Source organism: Schistocerca gregaria, chromosome 9 (assembly GCF_023897955.1).
Source record: "Schistocerca gregaria isolate iqSchGreg1 chromosome 9, iqSchGreg1.2, whole genome shotgun sequence".
Lineage (NCBI taxonomy): Eukaryota > Metazoa > Arthropoda > Insecta > Orthoptera > Acrididae > Schistocerca > Schistocerca gregaria.
The window spans coordinates 93,174,952-93,193,306 of NC_064928.1; the positions used below are offsets into that span (position 1 = coordinate 93,174,952).

Here is an 18,355-nt window from a genome sequence, read left to right on the forward strand (position 1 = left end):
ATGGGCGTCCAGAGTGCTAACCTCTGCGCCACTTCGCTCGGTATAAGCTATAAGGGTTCCGTTTGTACCGAATAAGATGCGAAACCCTAAAAAAAAAACTATGAGAATTAAATACTTGTGTGATTTGCGGCATCATGTAAAGTAATTCAAAAAGTTTTTTTTATAAAGAACCTGATACACTTCTTCACGTGTTGCTTTCGTACTAAAATTCTAGATGATACTCCGTCTCAACCCATATACTCGCAAGCATGTCTGGGGTGGAGGGAGATATCGCATTCACGGATCTTGTTCTGACATCAGCAAGGTCAGGTACAGACGAGGCATATACAATGTATTTCACATCAAACAAACCGAGTGAGGTGGCGCAGTGGTTAGACACTGGACTCGCATTCGGGAGGACGACGGTTCAATCCCGCGTCCGGCCATCCTGATTTAGGTTTCCCGTGATTTCCCTAAATCACTCTAGGCAAATGCCGGGATGGTTCCTCTGAAAGGGCACAGCCGACTTCCTTCCCCATCCTTCCCTAATCCGATGAGACCGATGACCACGCTGCCTGTCTCCTTCCCCAAACAACCACCACCACCACCACCAACAACAACAACAACAACAACAACACATCAAACAACGGGAAAAATCCAGGAGTGTTATGTCCGGAGATCGCAGTGGCCATCACGTCCTATCCATCGCCATTCGGCGATGTTCGGTCCAGGAAGTGACCAACATGTAAACTCCAGTGTGGTGGAGCGCTTTCGTGCAGTAAGAGAACTCTCAGCTGACGAGGAACAAGTCGACGAACAGTAAATTGCGTAGCCGTTTTCAGAAAAACAGTTCGTTGAAGAAACATGATCTAATTCCAAAGGAGTCAGATGTGAGAGATGTGAAAACTGCCGAAAAAACCGGCTTAATAAGTCGTCGTCATCATCATCATCATCATCATCATCATCATCATGCGGGCCGCTGTGGCCGAGCGGTTCTAGGCGCTAGTCCGGAACCGCGCAGCTGCTACGGTCGCAGGTTCGATACCTGCCTCGGGCATGGATGTGTGTGATGTCCTTGGTTAGTTAGGTTTAAGTGCACTACTGGCCATTAAAATTGCTGCACCAAGAAGAAATGCAGATTATAAACGGGTATTCATTGGGCAAATATATCATACTAGAACTGACATGTGATTACTTTTCACGCAATTTGGGTGCATAGATTATGAGAAATCAGTACCCAGAACCACCCCCTGTGGCCGTAATAACGGCCTGGATACTCCTGGGCATGGAGTCAAACAGATTGGATGGCGTGTACAGGTACAACTGCCCATGCAGCTTCAGTACGATACCATAGTTCATCAAGTGACTGGCGTATTGTGAAGAGCTAGTTGCCCGGCCACCATTGACCAGACGTTTTCAGTTGGTGAGAGATCTGGAGAATGTGCTGGTCAGGGCAGCAGTCGAACATTTTCTGTATCCAGAAAGGCCCGTACAGGACATGCAACATGCGGTCGTGCATTATCTTGCTGAAATGTAGGGTTTCGCAGGGATCGAATGAAGGGTAGAGCCACGACTCCTAACACATCTGAAATGTAACGTGCACTATTCAAAGTGCCGTCAGTTCGAACAAGAGGTGACAGAGACGTGTAACCAATGGCACTCCATACCATCACGCCAGGTGATACACCAATATGGCGATAACGAATACACGCTTCCAATGTGCGTTCACCGCGATGTCGCCAAACACGGATACGACCATCATGCTGTAAACAGAACCTGGATTCATCCGAAAAAAATGACGTTTTGCCATTTGTGCACCCAGGTTCGACGTTGAGACCACCATCGCAGGCGCTCCTGTCTGTGATGCAGCGTCTAGGGTAACCGCAGCCACGGTCTCCGAGCTGATAGTCCATGCTGCTGCAAACGTCGTCGAACTGTTCGTGCAGATGGTTGTTGTCTTGCAAACGTCCCCATCTGTTGACTTAGGGATCGAGAAGTGGCTGCACGATCCGTTACAGCCATGCGGATAAGATGCCTGTCATCTCGACTGCTAGTGATACGAGGCCTTTGGGATCCAGCACGGCGTTCTGTATTACCCTCCTGAACCCACCGATTCCACTTTCTGCTAACAGTCATTGGATCTCGACCAACGCGAGCAGCAATGTCGCGATACGATAAACCGCAATCGCGATAGGCTATAATCCGACCCATATCAAAGTCGGAAACGTGATTGGTACGCATTTCTCCTCCTTACACGAGGCATCACAACAACGTTTCACCAGGAAACGACGGCGGACTGCTGTTTGTGTATGAGAAATCGGTTGGAAACTTTCGTCATGTCAGCACGTTGTAGGTGTCGCCACCGGCGCCAACCTTGTGTGAATGCTCTGAAAAGCTAATCATTTACATATCACCTCATCTTTTTCCTGTCGATTAAATTTGACGTCCTTCGTCTGTCGTGGTGTAGCAATTTTGATGGCCAATAGTGTTGTTCTAAGTCTATGGGACCTCAGATGTTAAGTCCCATAGTTCTGAGAGCCATTTGAATCATCATCATCATCATCACCACCATCACCACCACCACCACCACCACCATCATCATCATCATCATCATCATCATCATCATCATCATCATCATCGTTTTCCGACTCCAGTTTCTCGAGTGTGGTGTGCTTCATGTGATTTCAAAATACTGACGCGAATTATTTTCAAAGCAGTGGAAAGATTAGTATAAGCCGAACTCGGGGAAGAACAGTTTGGGTTCCAGACGAGTGTAGGAACACGCGAGCTAACACTGAATCTCATTAGGACTTACCTTGGAAGAAAGATTGAAAAAGACAATCCTATATTTATAGCATTTGTAGATTTAGAGAAACTTTCGACAGTGCTTCGTGGCTTACACTCTTTCGCGGAATGTCACCGTAAACTTGCGCAGAAACCACACAGCAGTTTCAAGAGTCTACGGATATGAAACAGAGGCGGTAGTTTAGAAGGGAGTGGCACACGTAGCCTATGTACGCAAGGGTAACGAAATGCAGTCGAATCAGTGTCTCATTTGTTGTGAAATCGCAAAACAATTTTAACATCTACCGCAAAACTGAACTTGTCCCTACCCCCCCCCCCCCCAAACAAAAAAAATAATAATAATAATAATTTGCTAGTTATGATGGGTAAATTTGTTCTGTTGACTTTGGCAAACTGTCTACTGCAGACGGCGTAAATCTGTACAGCTAGTAGTTCGAGAGATGTAGTGCCGCCCACCATTATCTGTGCTCGGTCTTTGGACAGAATTCTAGATTATTCCCCTTGAATTTCGTTAATGCCATGCTGCTTCCTATACTCTTCTCAGTTGTAGATCGCCCTGGCGTGATTCCAGCCTCTTACAATTTACGCAAACGCTTGGAAGCCGTTTTATGGGAGCGTAAGAGCCAAGATTTTCCGCAGCAGATGGCTGATGGTCTTCCAGATTAACAATGCAGCTTTAATCTCCCGTAGCCAAGAAGAAATTTTGAATGTCAGAATAATGAAAAACTTGTGACATTACTTCTGTATCACGCCACATTTTCACTGGGTTTCGATCGGCAAAGCGTGACTGCATTGTGGGAGTGGTTTTTTCATTCCTCGTTTTCCGTAGAATCCATTTTCTAGTTGAACCTTCAGGAATGTTGAGCCAATTATAGATACATGAACAAGGAGTTATTAGAAACTACATTAATAATAAACTGTCGTTAAAGTGCTGTAAACTATTTGTGCATACTCAAGCTAAATATCAGGGAAGCAGTCTAGCGTTCGATTTTAACTGACACCGATTCGTTTCATTTCTCTCAATCTTAAGACTTGTTCACAATTTCTATTAGAGGTTTCTAGGGTTTGCAGAGGGGCCTTAGTAGATAACTTTATGAGGGAAACAACCCAGGTTCGATGTCAAATAAGTTTGAACGTCAGATCACTTTCAAATCTCCCGGTTCACGCTACGCACACAGCAGAAGCAATGAGTTCTGATTGTGTGCTCTGCAGGAGCCCATGGCATGGACAATGTTTCGAGTAATCGTCTACAGGTTCTGTTCTGTTTTAAGACCGACGTTCACTTGCTATTCGCGAGTGTTGCGCGTTCGTGGAGCAAGTCAACCTTCTTAGTTTTCAAACGTACAAGTTTCTCGCAGCCGTTGTCGCAGTCTATTGGAAATGGTTTGAGATGTCACAGTTACAACAGGGACTGATGGCGGCGCCATCTTCTCAGTGTGTGTGCATAGAGTGAAACCGAGGATTTGAAAGTGATACGATCTTCAGACTTATTTTATATCTGAACCGGACACTTCCGGACATGCATTCTTTAGCGAAACTTTATCTACTAAGTCCCGTCTACGACCCCAAGAAGCCTGTAATAGGAATGTGAAACACACTGTATGCTAAAAAGTGCATAATAGTCATCCACGAGCAGAGCGACCACACTGCGTCAGTACCGGCTAATAATTGATAATAGACTAATACTAACCGCAGACCGCAAATAATGGACGAACACCGAAAGATATTAAAAAGGCATTTACTGCGTTACGTGTCTCACGAATCATGCTGGGTTGGCTTCTTAGGAATGGAGTACTACTGTACAACATTTAGCGAAGACTGTATGTCAGAAAAACTGGCAATAACGGAACAGGAGAGTATGTCATTAAGGCAATAAGCTGCGGCTCTTGTATTCGTAAAGCTTAATGAGCATATCATAGCAATTATTCCTTTGCGCTTTTTTTCAAGAGAAATGTTCAGAGACTCTTCATGAAAATGAATCGTAGTACGATGGATAAACTAAGTGTCGTTAAAAGTGTCTCTCAAAGAAACGGACGGTGCTAAATAAAATTACCTTTCCGCCATTTATTTCTTGCGTGTATTTTTCATAGTTGATGTAATATATACGTACATATAACGCATAAAACTACTCATTACATATTATACAATTATATATATTACATAATGTAACGTTTTTGAGTCTCCTTGCTATGTAAGTTATTTATTGTTTTACTGTAGGCATTTGGCAACGTCGGTTTCTATCCGAAATTAGACAAATGTGGTGCAATATATTGCCGAAACCAGTTGCTCGATAAAATAACAATTTGGAAATTCAGATGACTGAAAGGTGTTTTGATTTGACGTTCTGTGCTGAACAGTTGAGGTCCCACAACCATCTGTGTAAAGATGGACATACAGAGAAAAGAAGTGATTGGCTGATAGAACACAATTTGAGGCATAAAAGAACAATTTGCTTATGGAGATCTGTATGATGAGTAAAATTTGTAGAGGGAGACCAAGGCTTGAATGCACTAAGGAGGTGCAAGTAGGTGTAAGTTGCAGTGGTGACGCAGAGACAAAGGAGCTTTGCACAGAAACAATTAGTGCAGACGTTAAACCACAACACCAACACTTTTTGTGTGATGTAGTGCAATTCTACACTTTAGATCATCATAAATACGAATGCAAATTTGCTTCCATGCTTCTTTATTTCCTCCCCAACTTTCCAGCTTCTTAGAGAAAAAGGTCTGGTTATTCCAAAGGTATGTGTTCCTGAATTTGTTGTACCTACTTCATGAAGCTATGTCTCATTGATTTACCATTTATTTGCCTGTTGGCCTCTGCTCTGCTGTCATAAATTTGCGCTCCTTGTGATTCTAACTTCGTGAAAATCATCCTTCCCAGCAGGTAAGCTCACTTCTTTGCTCTCATTTTAGAGTGCCTCCAGCCTCTAGTGGTTAGTATCACTGGCTAGCAACACAAAGGCTTCTTATTAGGGTCCTGATGAATACTTTCTTTCTTTGTCACTGTTGGGGGCAGGAGTTGCAAAGCCTAATGGTGCTAAAAAATATATATCAGCAGGATCACCTCTGGCATGGAGACAAATGATAATCCTTTTGTTGCAACTGTATTTCCTTTTTCTCCATTGTTGATCCTCCCGTAAAAGCCTTAGTTTTGAAGTCATAGTTTTTGTATTTAGTGATAGATTATCCTGTCAGTTGCACCACAGTCAGCATTCTTGCAATTGCTACCTTCTTTTCTTCACGTTTTTCTTCATTTTTTATTATTTAACTCTTTAGTGAGCTCTACTTTTTCTTTTCAGACTGTTATATATGACTTGCCTGGGTTAATTGAGGTAACCTTCAAGAGTAACTGTATGAAGGTGAGAGGCCTTGTGTTTGTTGAGTGCTCATTGTGACTCTGTGTTTGCAAAGAATGTACTACATGCAACTGTTTTGTTAATAATGGTTGATTTGTTAGTAGCTAAGGTTTCAAACCGCTACTAACTCAAATCAAAGATAGATGTGTGTGTGTGTGTGTGTGTGTGTGTGTGTGTGTGTGTGTGTGTGTAAATAAATTTGGTTACTGGCTTATCAGTGTTTGTACAGTTTAGTAGCATGTTTCCATGTTTGCCCATGCTCAGATAGGGACCATAGGATCATGGAGAATTATATTATTATTTCATGTAATTGTAAGTTAAAGATCTGAACTTTGCAACTGAAATAAAAAGCGTGAATGTTAATGTTTTGTTTAGGAAACTTTATTAACAGCAATAAGTAGTTTAATATATATTGTCAGAAATTAGTCTGGTTTGAGCAAAGAAATAAAATTAGAAATCATGCTCATTCTGTCTATTTATGCTACTGTTTAATTTTAAATCAGGAAGTTGTAACAACAAAACCAGCAATTTAGGATTTTTTCTGTGTACAATTTTAATTATGTGCATTACAACATGAGAAGTAAAGGGTGGCAATTTGTTATCTCACAGACAGTAATGTGTGTGTGCCTCATTACACACCAGCAGTTGTTTCTTATGGGTACTGCGTACCGACCTTACAAGGTCTTTTAGACATAGACTTTCCTTAGCTGAGCTTTGCTTCATCAGTGGGTAACAATAGCATAGTTGATTTTTTGCTTTGTTTTTATCCAATTTTGTTGGATGCTGTCCTTACTACATGTGCAAATTTCTAAACAAATCCTTAACATACTCATATTTATCACTTGGCGACAAAGATTCATTGTTGGACTTAGTCATTCACTTATATGCATCTGGAAAAATTTGTAAACTGGTAGCAGATGTTTGAGGGTTCCTGTTACACTCAGATTGTTACTGGTAAGGCAGTCTTACATATTTTATGTAAGAGAATAACTTCATGACTTGAAATATGTAAGCAGTTTAATAAATGCGCCAGTTACCAATTAAGCCAGACGAGTGTTATTTATCTACTTGTTTATGTCACAGTGCCCAATGCACTACCCTTGAGTTCTGTTTGTTGAGTACAGCATTATACAGTACCAAGTTTAAGTATGTTTGCATTAAATAGTCAACTATTTGAAAGTGATGCTAAAGTAAAAATAATAACAGTGCACAGTTCATTCAAGCTAGGAATTTGTTTCTCTTGACAATGTATATGGGGTTGTTTTTTTGATTATCTGCGCACACATTTATACTCTGCAAACCTCTGTGAACTGCACAGTAGAGAGGAGCAACCTGTAGGGGTCTGAAATGTATTCCCAGATGCATTTCTTACAGTTGGCACTAGGAGCTTTGCAAGCAGCCGTTAATGGGATAAATTGTTTGTATCTTCAAATGCCTGACAGTTTAATTCTTTCAACATCTCCGTGACATTCTCACACGCGTTAAACAAATCTGTGACTATTTGTGCTGCCCTTCTTTGTATTCGTGATATCTTGTGGTAGTTCTATTTGGTTCAGATCCCACACAAGTGGGATATGGTACGGGAAATCTGTTTGTGTACCAGGTTTAGGGGTATTGCCTTTTATGTTGGTATGACTGCCAACCAGTTGTCCACCAGGATGAATACCACAGCCAAACTGTTGTTTAGAACGAAGTTGATATCCTGGTGGCACAACATTCAGCTGAGCACAAAAAACTCAATTTCAATGTCTGACCCATCTGGACCCTTCCTTCCACCACGACCTTTACTGAACTACACAGATGGGAGTTATGTTTACAGCACATCCCCCACTCCTTTAATCATCCTGGCCTTAATCTCAGATAACCCACTGTCCCTGCACTCTCAACCCAACAGTTTCCCTGTCCTCCATCCTGTTACCCCCCCCCCCCCCCCCCCCCCCAATTCATGCCCTAAGCCTCCTTCAGGGTGTATAGTTTCCCACCAACTGCTACAATCTTGCTAGCCCGTGTATTTGCCACCCCTCCCTCCCACAGCAAACTGGCTTCCTCGAGCTGCTAGCCACCCATCCCCAGTCCCTCTATCCTGCCTCCATCCCCTTTCACCACTTCACCACACCATCCGACATGAACCTCACCATGACTAGTCCACCTGCCACAAGAGAGTATTGGAACTGTCAATTTAGCACCATGTAGTGGCATACATTTCTCACTCTCACTCTTTCTTCCTTTTGTCTGTGCCTGTTGACAACTCAATGCTTCTGCTTTTTAGTGAGCAGTCTCCTAAAGTATTTACATTCTATAAGAACTTTCCACAACATTTATATCAATATAATTTTATTGATGGCACTTTTGTTGTGCTGGATTATTCTGGTGTAGTGGGTGTGTGTTGAGAATTGCGTATTTCTTAATAAGGATTCACTCGAAGAACTTTTATTCATGTTGTTGTTGTTATTGTCATCTTCATTCTGAAGATTGGTTTGATGCAACTCTCCACGCTTGCTTGTCCCGTGCCAGCTCTTCTTCTCTGCGTGGCTAAACATACATCCGCTTGAGTGTGTTTACTGTAGATATAACCATAGGAAATGTCTTCTCTAATGCCCCAAAGGAGGCCTTTCATCAGCTTTGTCACTGGAGCATATACTATATTGGGAAAAATTTCTAGACCCTCAATTGGCCCAACTCCAAAAACTGTAAACTAATATTAAACTTGGCGTCTGTTTACTTCTTTTATGGTGTTATTTCTTCAAAGAATATTTTCCTATAAGTTCTCATTAAGTGCAGTATTTTGTTTCCATTCTTTCTAAAACATAATGAATAATTGTTAGCAGGTTTTAGGCACAATTGACCTGGTACACAACTAATACTGCAGTCTGTTCCATCTGGGTTTTGGGATTCGTCCAATGCAGCATATAAGTGTAAATTATTACAAGTATTCATTATGGCTTTGACCAGGCCAAGCCTTAAAACAATGATGCATTGGTCCTTGCTGTGTGGGCAGAACATTCTCATGCTAATATAGGAAAGTATCAATCATGTACCGTGACTTTCCTCTCTGTGAAACCTCACTTCTCCATGGTCACATCCTGATGTTGTTTTCATCACTTTACGATGAGTGACTCGTGATCAGTGGCATCTTGGCAGTGTTACAGCCACCTAATCAGAATTCTATTGCTTCTTGGCAGACAATTGATGCTGATCTCTCTACCTTAGCTGCATCAGAAATTGTCTTCAGTAACTGAAAAGTATGTTTGTTGATTCATTCACAGAATATCTTTAAGGTATGATCCCCCACTGGTGAATTTCACCACAGAGATTATGGCAATTCAGTTTTGCATTTTCCTGGCCAGAAACATAATCCTAATGTTTAGAACACTGTGTTTGTTTATTTACTTGACTAGTTTTGTGAATAAATGAAAAAGTCCTGTGAGTAGCTGTGGAAAAATTTATTCATCTTTCCATTATGGCTGCAATTCAGTGTGTCTGTCATCTTTATAGTGAGTAGCAGTTTGTTACTGTTATTTAGGTTGAATTGCTTCAGCAAGAGATCCTCACTCACAAACACCATCAAGATGAGCAAAACCTTACATTTCACTGATATTTTCAGTGCACAATAAAATCACTGAGAGTGAACCTCAGCACTTTTAACTTTCCTATAATTCTATGATACAATGGCTAAACTGGTGGGCTAGTATAGTTGTGCACTATTAGGCCTCAGTCAACTCTCTCCATTGATTCATTCCAATAAAAAACATATTTTTCGTGCCATATTATGTTCCATTAGATGCAAATCATGATGATATCAAATTGCAAAACTTGTGTAACGTTACCCCCACATTTATGGGTAGGCATTTCACAGGTATTAAGAGAGATAATCTTGGAAGTAAGTTGGTGAAGATCAGATAACTTGTAATTGAGAATACAGTTCACCCTCGATTAAGGTGCTACACAAAAAGTAGTCTCTTGTTAACATCCACAGTTGCAGTTGTTGAAAGTTACTGGAAAACATACAGTTCTCCATGCATAAATCTCCTTGACACTTTATTATATGAAAGCTTTGACAATACGCCAACTACATATAGCTCGACTCATCCCCTATTGTCTGGATTCATTGCCTTCGACTGCTTATTTCCCATTTTTAATTAACAGAATTTCATTTAATGTCTTCTGTGATTCAATATTGGTTCTTAAATATTTTAAAAACAACCTTAATGACACAGGGCTGATATTACTTAACTGTTTAACATATCTGCAAGTCTGCACTGACATGTTTCTAACTATTGTATAGCTGTTTGTCTGAAGTAGAAAACTGGATTACTTTTTTGCATGCCTTTGTTTCCAGATAGTAATGTTTTTAAGTGACTGTTTGTTTTGCAGAATGCATTTATTCATAGAGTGGAAACAGTCCCGTCCAGCTCACGACTTCAGTGACGTTTACTTCTGTTGACAGTTACGGTGTTCTCCTGTGGGAGCTGCTCACCGGAGAAACACCATACAAAGGCATTGACACCCTGGCGGTGGCATATGGAGTGGCAGTCAACAAGCTGACGTTACCCATCCCTAGCACCTGCCCTGAACCGTGGCGGGATCTCATGGAAGGTCAGCGAAAGATCTATTGCTGTTATGTAAAAAATGTGGGGAAATATTGTATAAAATCTTTGTTATTACACTGTAGGGTCCATATTGAATCAACTACAGACTGTTTGGAGACGATGAAAAATGTTTGCTACTTTACCATTAAAAGAGGCTTATGGACTGTTTTTCTAAAAAGTGTTTTAATATTTAAGTTCCTTTATTTTTGCTATTGAAATAGTCATCTAATTTTCTTTCCTAAGGTTTTTGTTGTCTTTGTCTGCTTTCTGTATGCAATGCTTCTGTTTTATTAAACATGTGCTACAGTACCTGAAATTGTTCACTTGGGCTTCTTTCAGTTCTTAGTCACAGTAATTTCAGTGTGATGAATACAGTTTTATTGAATTTCTATGAACTTGGGAAAAAAAAACTTCATAGTAAGTTCACCAGATAAAATATTAGTCACCCGATAAAAGAGCAGAATGGTCAGTTTGGAGTAGATGGTGTAGATCTGGTATCAGGTGGTCTTGTGACACTCTACTGCTGATGTAAGTTTAGGCAGTCAGTGCCAGTCCCTTGTATGGAATCAGCATAGTAAGATGGGGTGATGTAGGTATGTGACACAATGGCAGAAGGAACTGTCACGATTGGACATAACATGGCCACACTGTGAATGGAGTTCTTTGATGTGTCGATATATCGGTGCAGGCTATCCACTGTCTCTGCAAGGAATAGTGAACCATCTGCAACTGTGTGACGTGGTATAAGGACAGTGGTCACAAAAAGTTCCTAACTGACACAAATGGGAGACAAGTATTCTGCATCTGTGTAATGACAATAGATTTTAAACACTAAAAGAATTGCTGCTGTCAGTGAATGCAGATGCATCTCAATCAGTTTTTGAGTGACCAGTGCAAAGTGAACTTTGTGCGATGTTCATTAGGAGTCCACTACCTGGCAAAGGACCGTTGCTCACAGTGGTACATAAAGGTTTGTGTTGTCAGTTGGTCAAACTACACAGGAACTGGACTGGAGCTGCCTGTGGGCGTGTTGTGTGGTCTGATGAGTTGCAATTTTGCCTCTTTTCAAATTAACGTAAGGCACTGGGTGCACCAACCACCCAGTGATGCATTTAACCAGCATTGTGTGGAGGGTGCAGTTCAAACCAGAGTTGGTTATGTGATGTTTTTGGGGTGTTTTTCATATCATGAACTGTGATCACTGAATTGGATTATCATGAACATGAAACCGGATGTTCACAGCAACATTGTTAGTGACAAGGTGATACCCTTACTTGTACATCTTTATTATGAATATTCTGAGGACACTTTTGTTTTCCAAGATCACAACAGCTATGTTTACAGGGTTGCGCAGATGTGTTCTTGATTTGATGGCCACATATTGCACCTCAACTGTCTCTAAATCCCATAGAAAATTTCTGGCATTTTTTGGAACAGTGGATGAAACATAGCAGTTAACATACCGCTATTTGGTAGTACTGTGCGACCTAATGATCGGTCAGTAGCCTCAGCTGCATAAGGGATACCTGAAGAAATTTGAGTTCACTTCCTTGCTGAATTGTTGCCTGTGTTACATTGTATTACCATCATGCCTCATGGGAGAGCCTAATTTTTTGCCTGATATGTTTATGCTAATAGCCAATGTAATGATTAATCACTCTCTGTTGTTTAATTTCTCTCTTTTTGACAAATTTAATATTTTTTAGTTAAACAGTTGAATAGACAAGAACTTCATCTTTTTTAAAAAAAAAATATATGTCTAAATTTTTTTACTGTTGTTGTTCCTGTCTGTCTAAATACTGATGAAATTGTACAAGAAATTTTCAATGTGTATGAAGAAATCAAAGTAAAGTATTGCCCCAAAAGGAAAACTATAAAATTGGAGAGACGTGCTGGCTAGCCAGTACTTATGTTCATGAGGTGAATTTCGGACACGTTTAAAAGTGAAAAAGCTGTTCCTTGCTTTTTGAGTGATTAGCTCCTCTTTCAGGAAGAAAAGAGGGATAGGTCAAAGGAAGTGCAAGCTGGTCAGATCCCAGATGGGAGGGACTCACTTCTGATACGAGGGGAAACCAAGTTTGTGTACTTGTATAGTTCTCACAATGTTGGGAGTGGTGATGGAAGGTTATGTCATTGTGGCATCTAACTGTGAGTGACCTGCTCCTTTCTTCTAACTTTCCTGAATCTATACACCTTCCCTCTCCAAGGTAGGAACTACTAGTTTTGACAGCTAGAATTACTTATTATACTTTTAAATTTGTCTTTAGGCAGTACTGGAATTTCTTCTTCTTAAATTTTGGAATTGCATTTGTTTTAGTGAAGATTCAACTGCAATTTTATTGTTTTGCAACTGTTACAACTTATTGAGGCAAGTTTTGCCATGGTGTGTGAAATTGTTTTTTTCTCATTTGATCCTGGTCAGAAGAGACTTATCAAACTGTTGTTGTAGTTTCCATAACCAATTCTGTTAATAGAGAGTGGGAATTAGTAAGTATTTTATGTAGAATTGCAGAAAGTAGAGTTAAGCCTTTCTCTTGGTAAGGAAAATATAGTTACTTGCAGTATGTTTGCATTCAAGCAGTATTCCACAGTTAAATTTTGTGTTGGAAAAGAGGTTATGTAGTGAGTAAGAGGTAGGAGACCTTTATTGACAATATTGTAGTATATTAACTGAAAGTTTGTCACTGGATATAACACTGAAAGCTATTTTGGTGTTGGTAATACTGCTTAATTTCCCAGTGATCAGAGGCATAGCTTGTACAGATGTAGAAATCTTGGCACCTGTTATGAATTAATACCCAATGATTCACTAACTTCTAAGTTTCATGTCTATAATTTCCATCCAAAATTTTTCCCATCACATCCATGATGTTACTGATGAAGATTAGTTGAAAAAAGTAACTTTGTTGCCAAAGGTGAATTGTGCCTTTTTGTACTGCAACTTTCAAGATATGTCTCATTGCCAAAGATGATTTCTTCTGTCAGAATTACAGAGTGAATGACAGTTGAGCACAGGAAGGGTGATGTTATCAGTTATCTGTTGTGATGAAGTGCTATATAGCTCTGTGAGCAGCAGGTGTGCAGTTCGTACTGAATACGATCGTAAGTTCTTTGTCAACGTACAGTATTGAGTTCGCTTTGCAGAATCATAAGTCTTGTCACTTTCCTAAGCTATTACTCAGTTAGTTTCACAAATTTGTAAAAGAAACACAATGTGAACAGAAGAAAGGACAAGACAAAACAATTATGTTATAGGCTACAGTTGTCGTCTGCAGTTGAGATGGCAGAGCAACATGACACCTGTGCACGGAACAGAGGGTGTGACCAAGCTCATGCACTGATTGGTTGTTGCCATTATAGCTCTCCTGTAAACACAAAGCTGTCAGTCACTTTGTTATTCGGAGCCAGGTATACATCCATATACTCTAAAAACCTCTGTGAAGTGCACAGCATGGACATTGTGTGATACTGAAAATATGAGGGTTGTAACTTTAATAGTGGCAACTATTTATTTACAGCTCGTACAAAATAAATGTGTGTTTCAAAGTTTTACTGACCTTCAAAGTAGTCACCAGTATTGTGTATAACCCATTGCCAGCAATATGGAAGTCATAGGATACTCTTAGCACTGCCAGTTGTGTTGACAGTTCGAGTGGCGCGGTCTATTGCACGACGAATTTATAGCAGTTCCGAAGCGAGCGCCGTGAAGTGTTTCCTTCAGTTCAGAAATCAAGTTGAACTCACGAGGGCTTAAGTCAGGGGAGTGCAGTAGGTGGTATAGCACTTAGCAGCCCCACCAGTCAAACAAATCAGTAACAGGTTGCACTGTACATGGTTGCAAAAATGAACGGCATAGAGGCAGAGGTGATGACACTTTCTGCAGCACCTGACCATCATTTTGCAGGACAATGTTGAAGCACGTACAGTGCAAGCTGTTACTGATTCATTTCACTGATAGGGCTGCTAAGTCCTACACCACCTACTGCACTCCCCTGTCTTCAGCCCTCGTGAGTTCAACTCGATTTCTAATTTGAAGGAAACACTTCACGGCTTTCGCTTCAGAACTGCTACAAGTTCATTGGGCAGTAAACTGCGTCGCTTGAACTATCAACACAACTGTCACAGCAAAGAGTATGCTACGACTTCCATATTGCAGGCAGTAGGCTATACACAATGCTGGTGACTACATTGAAGGTTAGTAAAAATTTGAAACACACATCTATTTTGTACGAGCTGTAAATAAATAGTTGCCACTAATAAAGTTCCAACTCTCTTATATCCACTCACTACAGCTAAGAATGTAACTTCCTCATGTAAACATAGCAGTTATTTTCATTTCGTATCTATGTTGTAATTATTGTACTTTGTATTCTAAGACAAAATTCGATATGAATTTGATATGAAATAAGAAATGTAGTAAACAGGGATCCAGAATTTCAATCAGTCATGTGTGTGTGTGTGTTTTATTTGGCCCTTTGGTAAATGCAGTTGCAGCATGAGAGTAGCAGGTAATAATAGAATTTGATACCAAATTACCTACCTTTGATTGCCCTGACATCAAGAGATAACAGAATGGCTCAGTTTTAAAATCTCTGATTCTTTATGGCATCAGTGCCTGGAAGATCTGTGATTCAAAAATACGGTTTAGTTATATGAAAACAGACCTTTATCTATTGTACATGCAAGTAGTCTCTGTTGGTCAATAAAATACATAGCACTGCTTCAGTGACTTTTCATCTCTCATATTCAAGGCCGCACGGAGTAGCTGCGTGGTCTGGGGCGTCTTGCCATGGTAAGCATGGCACACCCCTCGGGGGTTCGAATCCTCCGTCAAGCATGGGTGTGTCTGTTGCCCTTAGCGTAAGTTAGTTTATGTTAGATTACGTAGTGGGTAAGCCTAGGGACCGATGCTTCAGCAGTTTGGCCCCATAGGAATATTCCACAAATTTCTAAAATTTCATATTCAACTGTTTCATCTCAGAAACTGACGTCCCAATAGGAAGAATGTGATGCTAAGGACTATGAAGTACAGTAATCATATAAGATTGGGAGGAAAACTTGTAAACGTGAAGCATACTAAGAGAAGGAACAGGGCAGGAAAGAGACATCAGAGAAATGATGAAGTGTGTTTAAATAATAGGCTGTGCCTGAATAAGTGGCATGAAGTATAAGTGAAAACAAAAGTGTATTTAAAATATTTCTGCAGGTATAAACGGTCCAGTAATAATATTTCATCTCACAGGGGAAAGTAAGAAAGAATGCGGACACATCAACAGATTACACGTAAGCTTGTAGATGAAATTATTTTCTACAGCAGGTACTGTGGAAGGGCTTGAAGGAAACAAGTAAAGTGAGAAGAGAATACACAAGTCATTCAAAAGTAGTTGCAGTGGTAACACAAACAAGACACACTTTCAAGTATTAATTCTATTCCTTTCCATGACGTAATGTTTTGTTGTAATTTGAGTGAGGGTATGCCTTTTCTCTTCATATAAAAGTATTTTCTTATTGTCATGACATTGGAACTAATAACAATAATTTATATCTTTCAGAAATACTGAACAGTTAAGACTCTTATTATCAGAATTTTTCATTACAGCGTGCTGGAATTCTGACCCACACATGAGACCTTCATTCGAAGACGTCCTCCTAGCACTCGACGCAATAATGCATTCTGCATTCACTCAGACACCCCATGAGAGTTTCCACACCATGCAGGAAGACTGGAGGCAAGAGATAGAGCAAGTCCTCCATGGATTGCGGATGAAGGAAAAAGTGAGTATGCCATTTTGAAGCCCAGAAAAATGGTAACAGTCTTACAGGTATTTGCAGTGCAGACACTTCACTTGCTTCTGAATAGGAAGATGAGGAATAAAGTATTATATATTACTGAAAGAACAGTTGCACCTTGAATAATAAAAGGAATAATTGAAGTATAAATGTGTGAATGATTGTTTGAGCATTCCAAGATAAATGGTTGACTATGTAACTGAGGTTGAAGAGAATTTGAAGAGTAATTTTCCTTTATTTTTAATTTTGTGTAATTCCATGTAGCAACACTCTTTTTGAAGACTGTTAATGTTAACTAATACTTACTTTTGGTAGTAAACATAGAGTTCAAGTAGATGTTAAAGAAGGTAGCTACTAGGGATAATTGAACCAGTGACTTTGCAGTGATGAGTCTTAAACATTACGCACTCAACTACTGGCGACTCTGCAAAGCTTCTCAAAAAGTTTTATACTGAACAGCTGAGACAGGAGCAGTTTCAGTGACACAAACAGATGCACAAACTGAAAAATTTCAGAATTTTATTAATAGTTTCTACATTATGAATAAATCTGAAAAATTCAATGTTGCAATCTAAATGTTTCTTCATTTTGAGAAGAGAGTGAAAAATTCAGTATTATGTTTTAAATCTTTTCCTTTACTCCGATTTCCTTACTGACATATATCCCGATACAGGATTTCAATACTTTTCGTTTCCCCCTTCATCGGCACACTTTTTTTTTTATTATTTCTCTCAATCTCGTGGATGCATTTGTGTGTGTGTTTGGGGGGGGGGGGGGGGGGGGGGCGTGTGTGACAGAAAATGAGTTGATTCTCATGGGTGTGGAACACATCTGTCTGTGTGAGTGCGCAAATGCCCATGCACGTTTGCTCTCTGTTGCAGATGCTTCTGTCTCTGTGATTGGCTAGTTGACACTCATTTTGTGTCTTACTTAATATTGTCCTGCATAATCGAAGCCCATAAGAACTGTTAACTCTAGAAGCCACACCAATCAACCTGTGCTAGATGGAGCTAACCATAGTTTCCAGGTGCAGCTTGAACACTAGCTGCTGCCTGTTGGAAAACAATCACTCAGTATCAACAGTTGACTTTAATTACTTAAATACCCTTGGAAAATATTGAAAATGGTTCTTGATGTTTTGAATTCTATAATACTTTACTGAAAAGTATATCTTAATAGATATTTTTGGTCAGCCCTGCCTTAGAACCTTTAATTACAAGCCGTGCTTGGTTTAATGTGAAATTAATATGACCAAATCATAATCATTTAGTGTTATTAATCATTTACTGTTATTGGTATGTTAAAGCAGTGTCACAGTGCAGTAGTGAAATATCTTATTTATGAAACAACCAATTGGTAGTAGACTTGAATGCTGCTATGTGTTTCTGTTCTTCTCAGTGAAATCTACTGTCAAACAAAAATGTGATGCTGTGGCCACTTTTAAACAATTAACCCTGTATTGTTATCGAATCACTCGTGGGAAACGCCTGCAATTTTGCAGACGTGCTATGTTCACGGTATGCTACTTTTCTTTTTCTTCCCCCCCCCCCCCCCCCCCCCCCTCTCTCTCTCTCTCTCTCTCTCTCTCTCTCTCTCTCTCTCTCTCTCTCTCTTCATAAACTGAGGTCCCATTTGGAGGCACCCCTTGTCATTCAGTTCAGTCACTGCATTTGTATATTTTACATTTTTTGCACCTTTCAGTTTTACATACCAGTATCATGGCTATTACTCGTAACTTGTTGAGACAGTATCTTCTGTCTTCACAGCAGACAGTCTTGAGAGATGCTCAGTAAATGAGACTGGTGCTGCTGTAGAAGTCTTTCGTTGCATATTC

At 40.1% G+C, this 18,355-nt stretch overlaps 1 protein-coding gene across 1 annotated transcript in view; it reads left to right on the forward strand.

Moving 5' to 3' along the window:
- Positions 1-18,355, forward strand: part of LOC126292316 (mitogen-activated protein kinase kinase kinase 11-like) — a 576,187-nt gene that overhangs the window by 446,675 nt on the left and 111,157 nt on the right. Inside the window, exons 3-4 of the mRNA XM_049986253.1 lie at positions 10,590-10,738; positions 16,331-16,506. Coding sequence (XP_049842210.1) covers positions 10,590-10,738; positions 16,331-16,506 — 325 coding nt within the window. The remainder of the gene's footprint in view (positions 1-10,589; positions 10,739-16,330; positions 16,507-18,355) is intronic.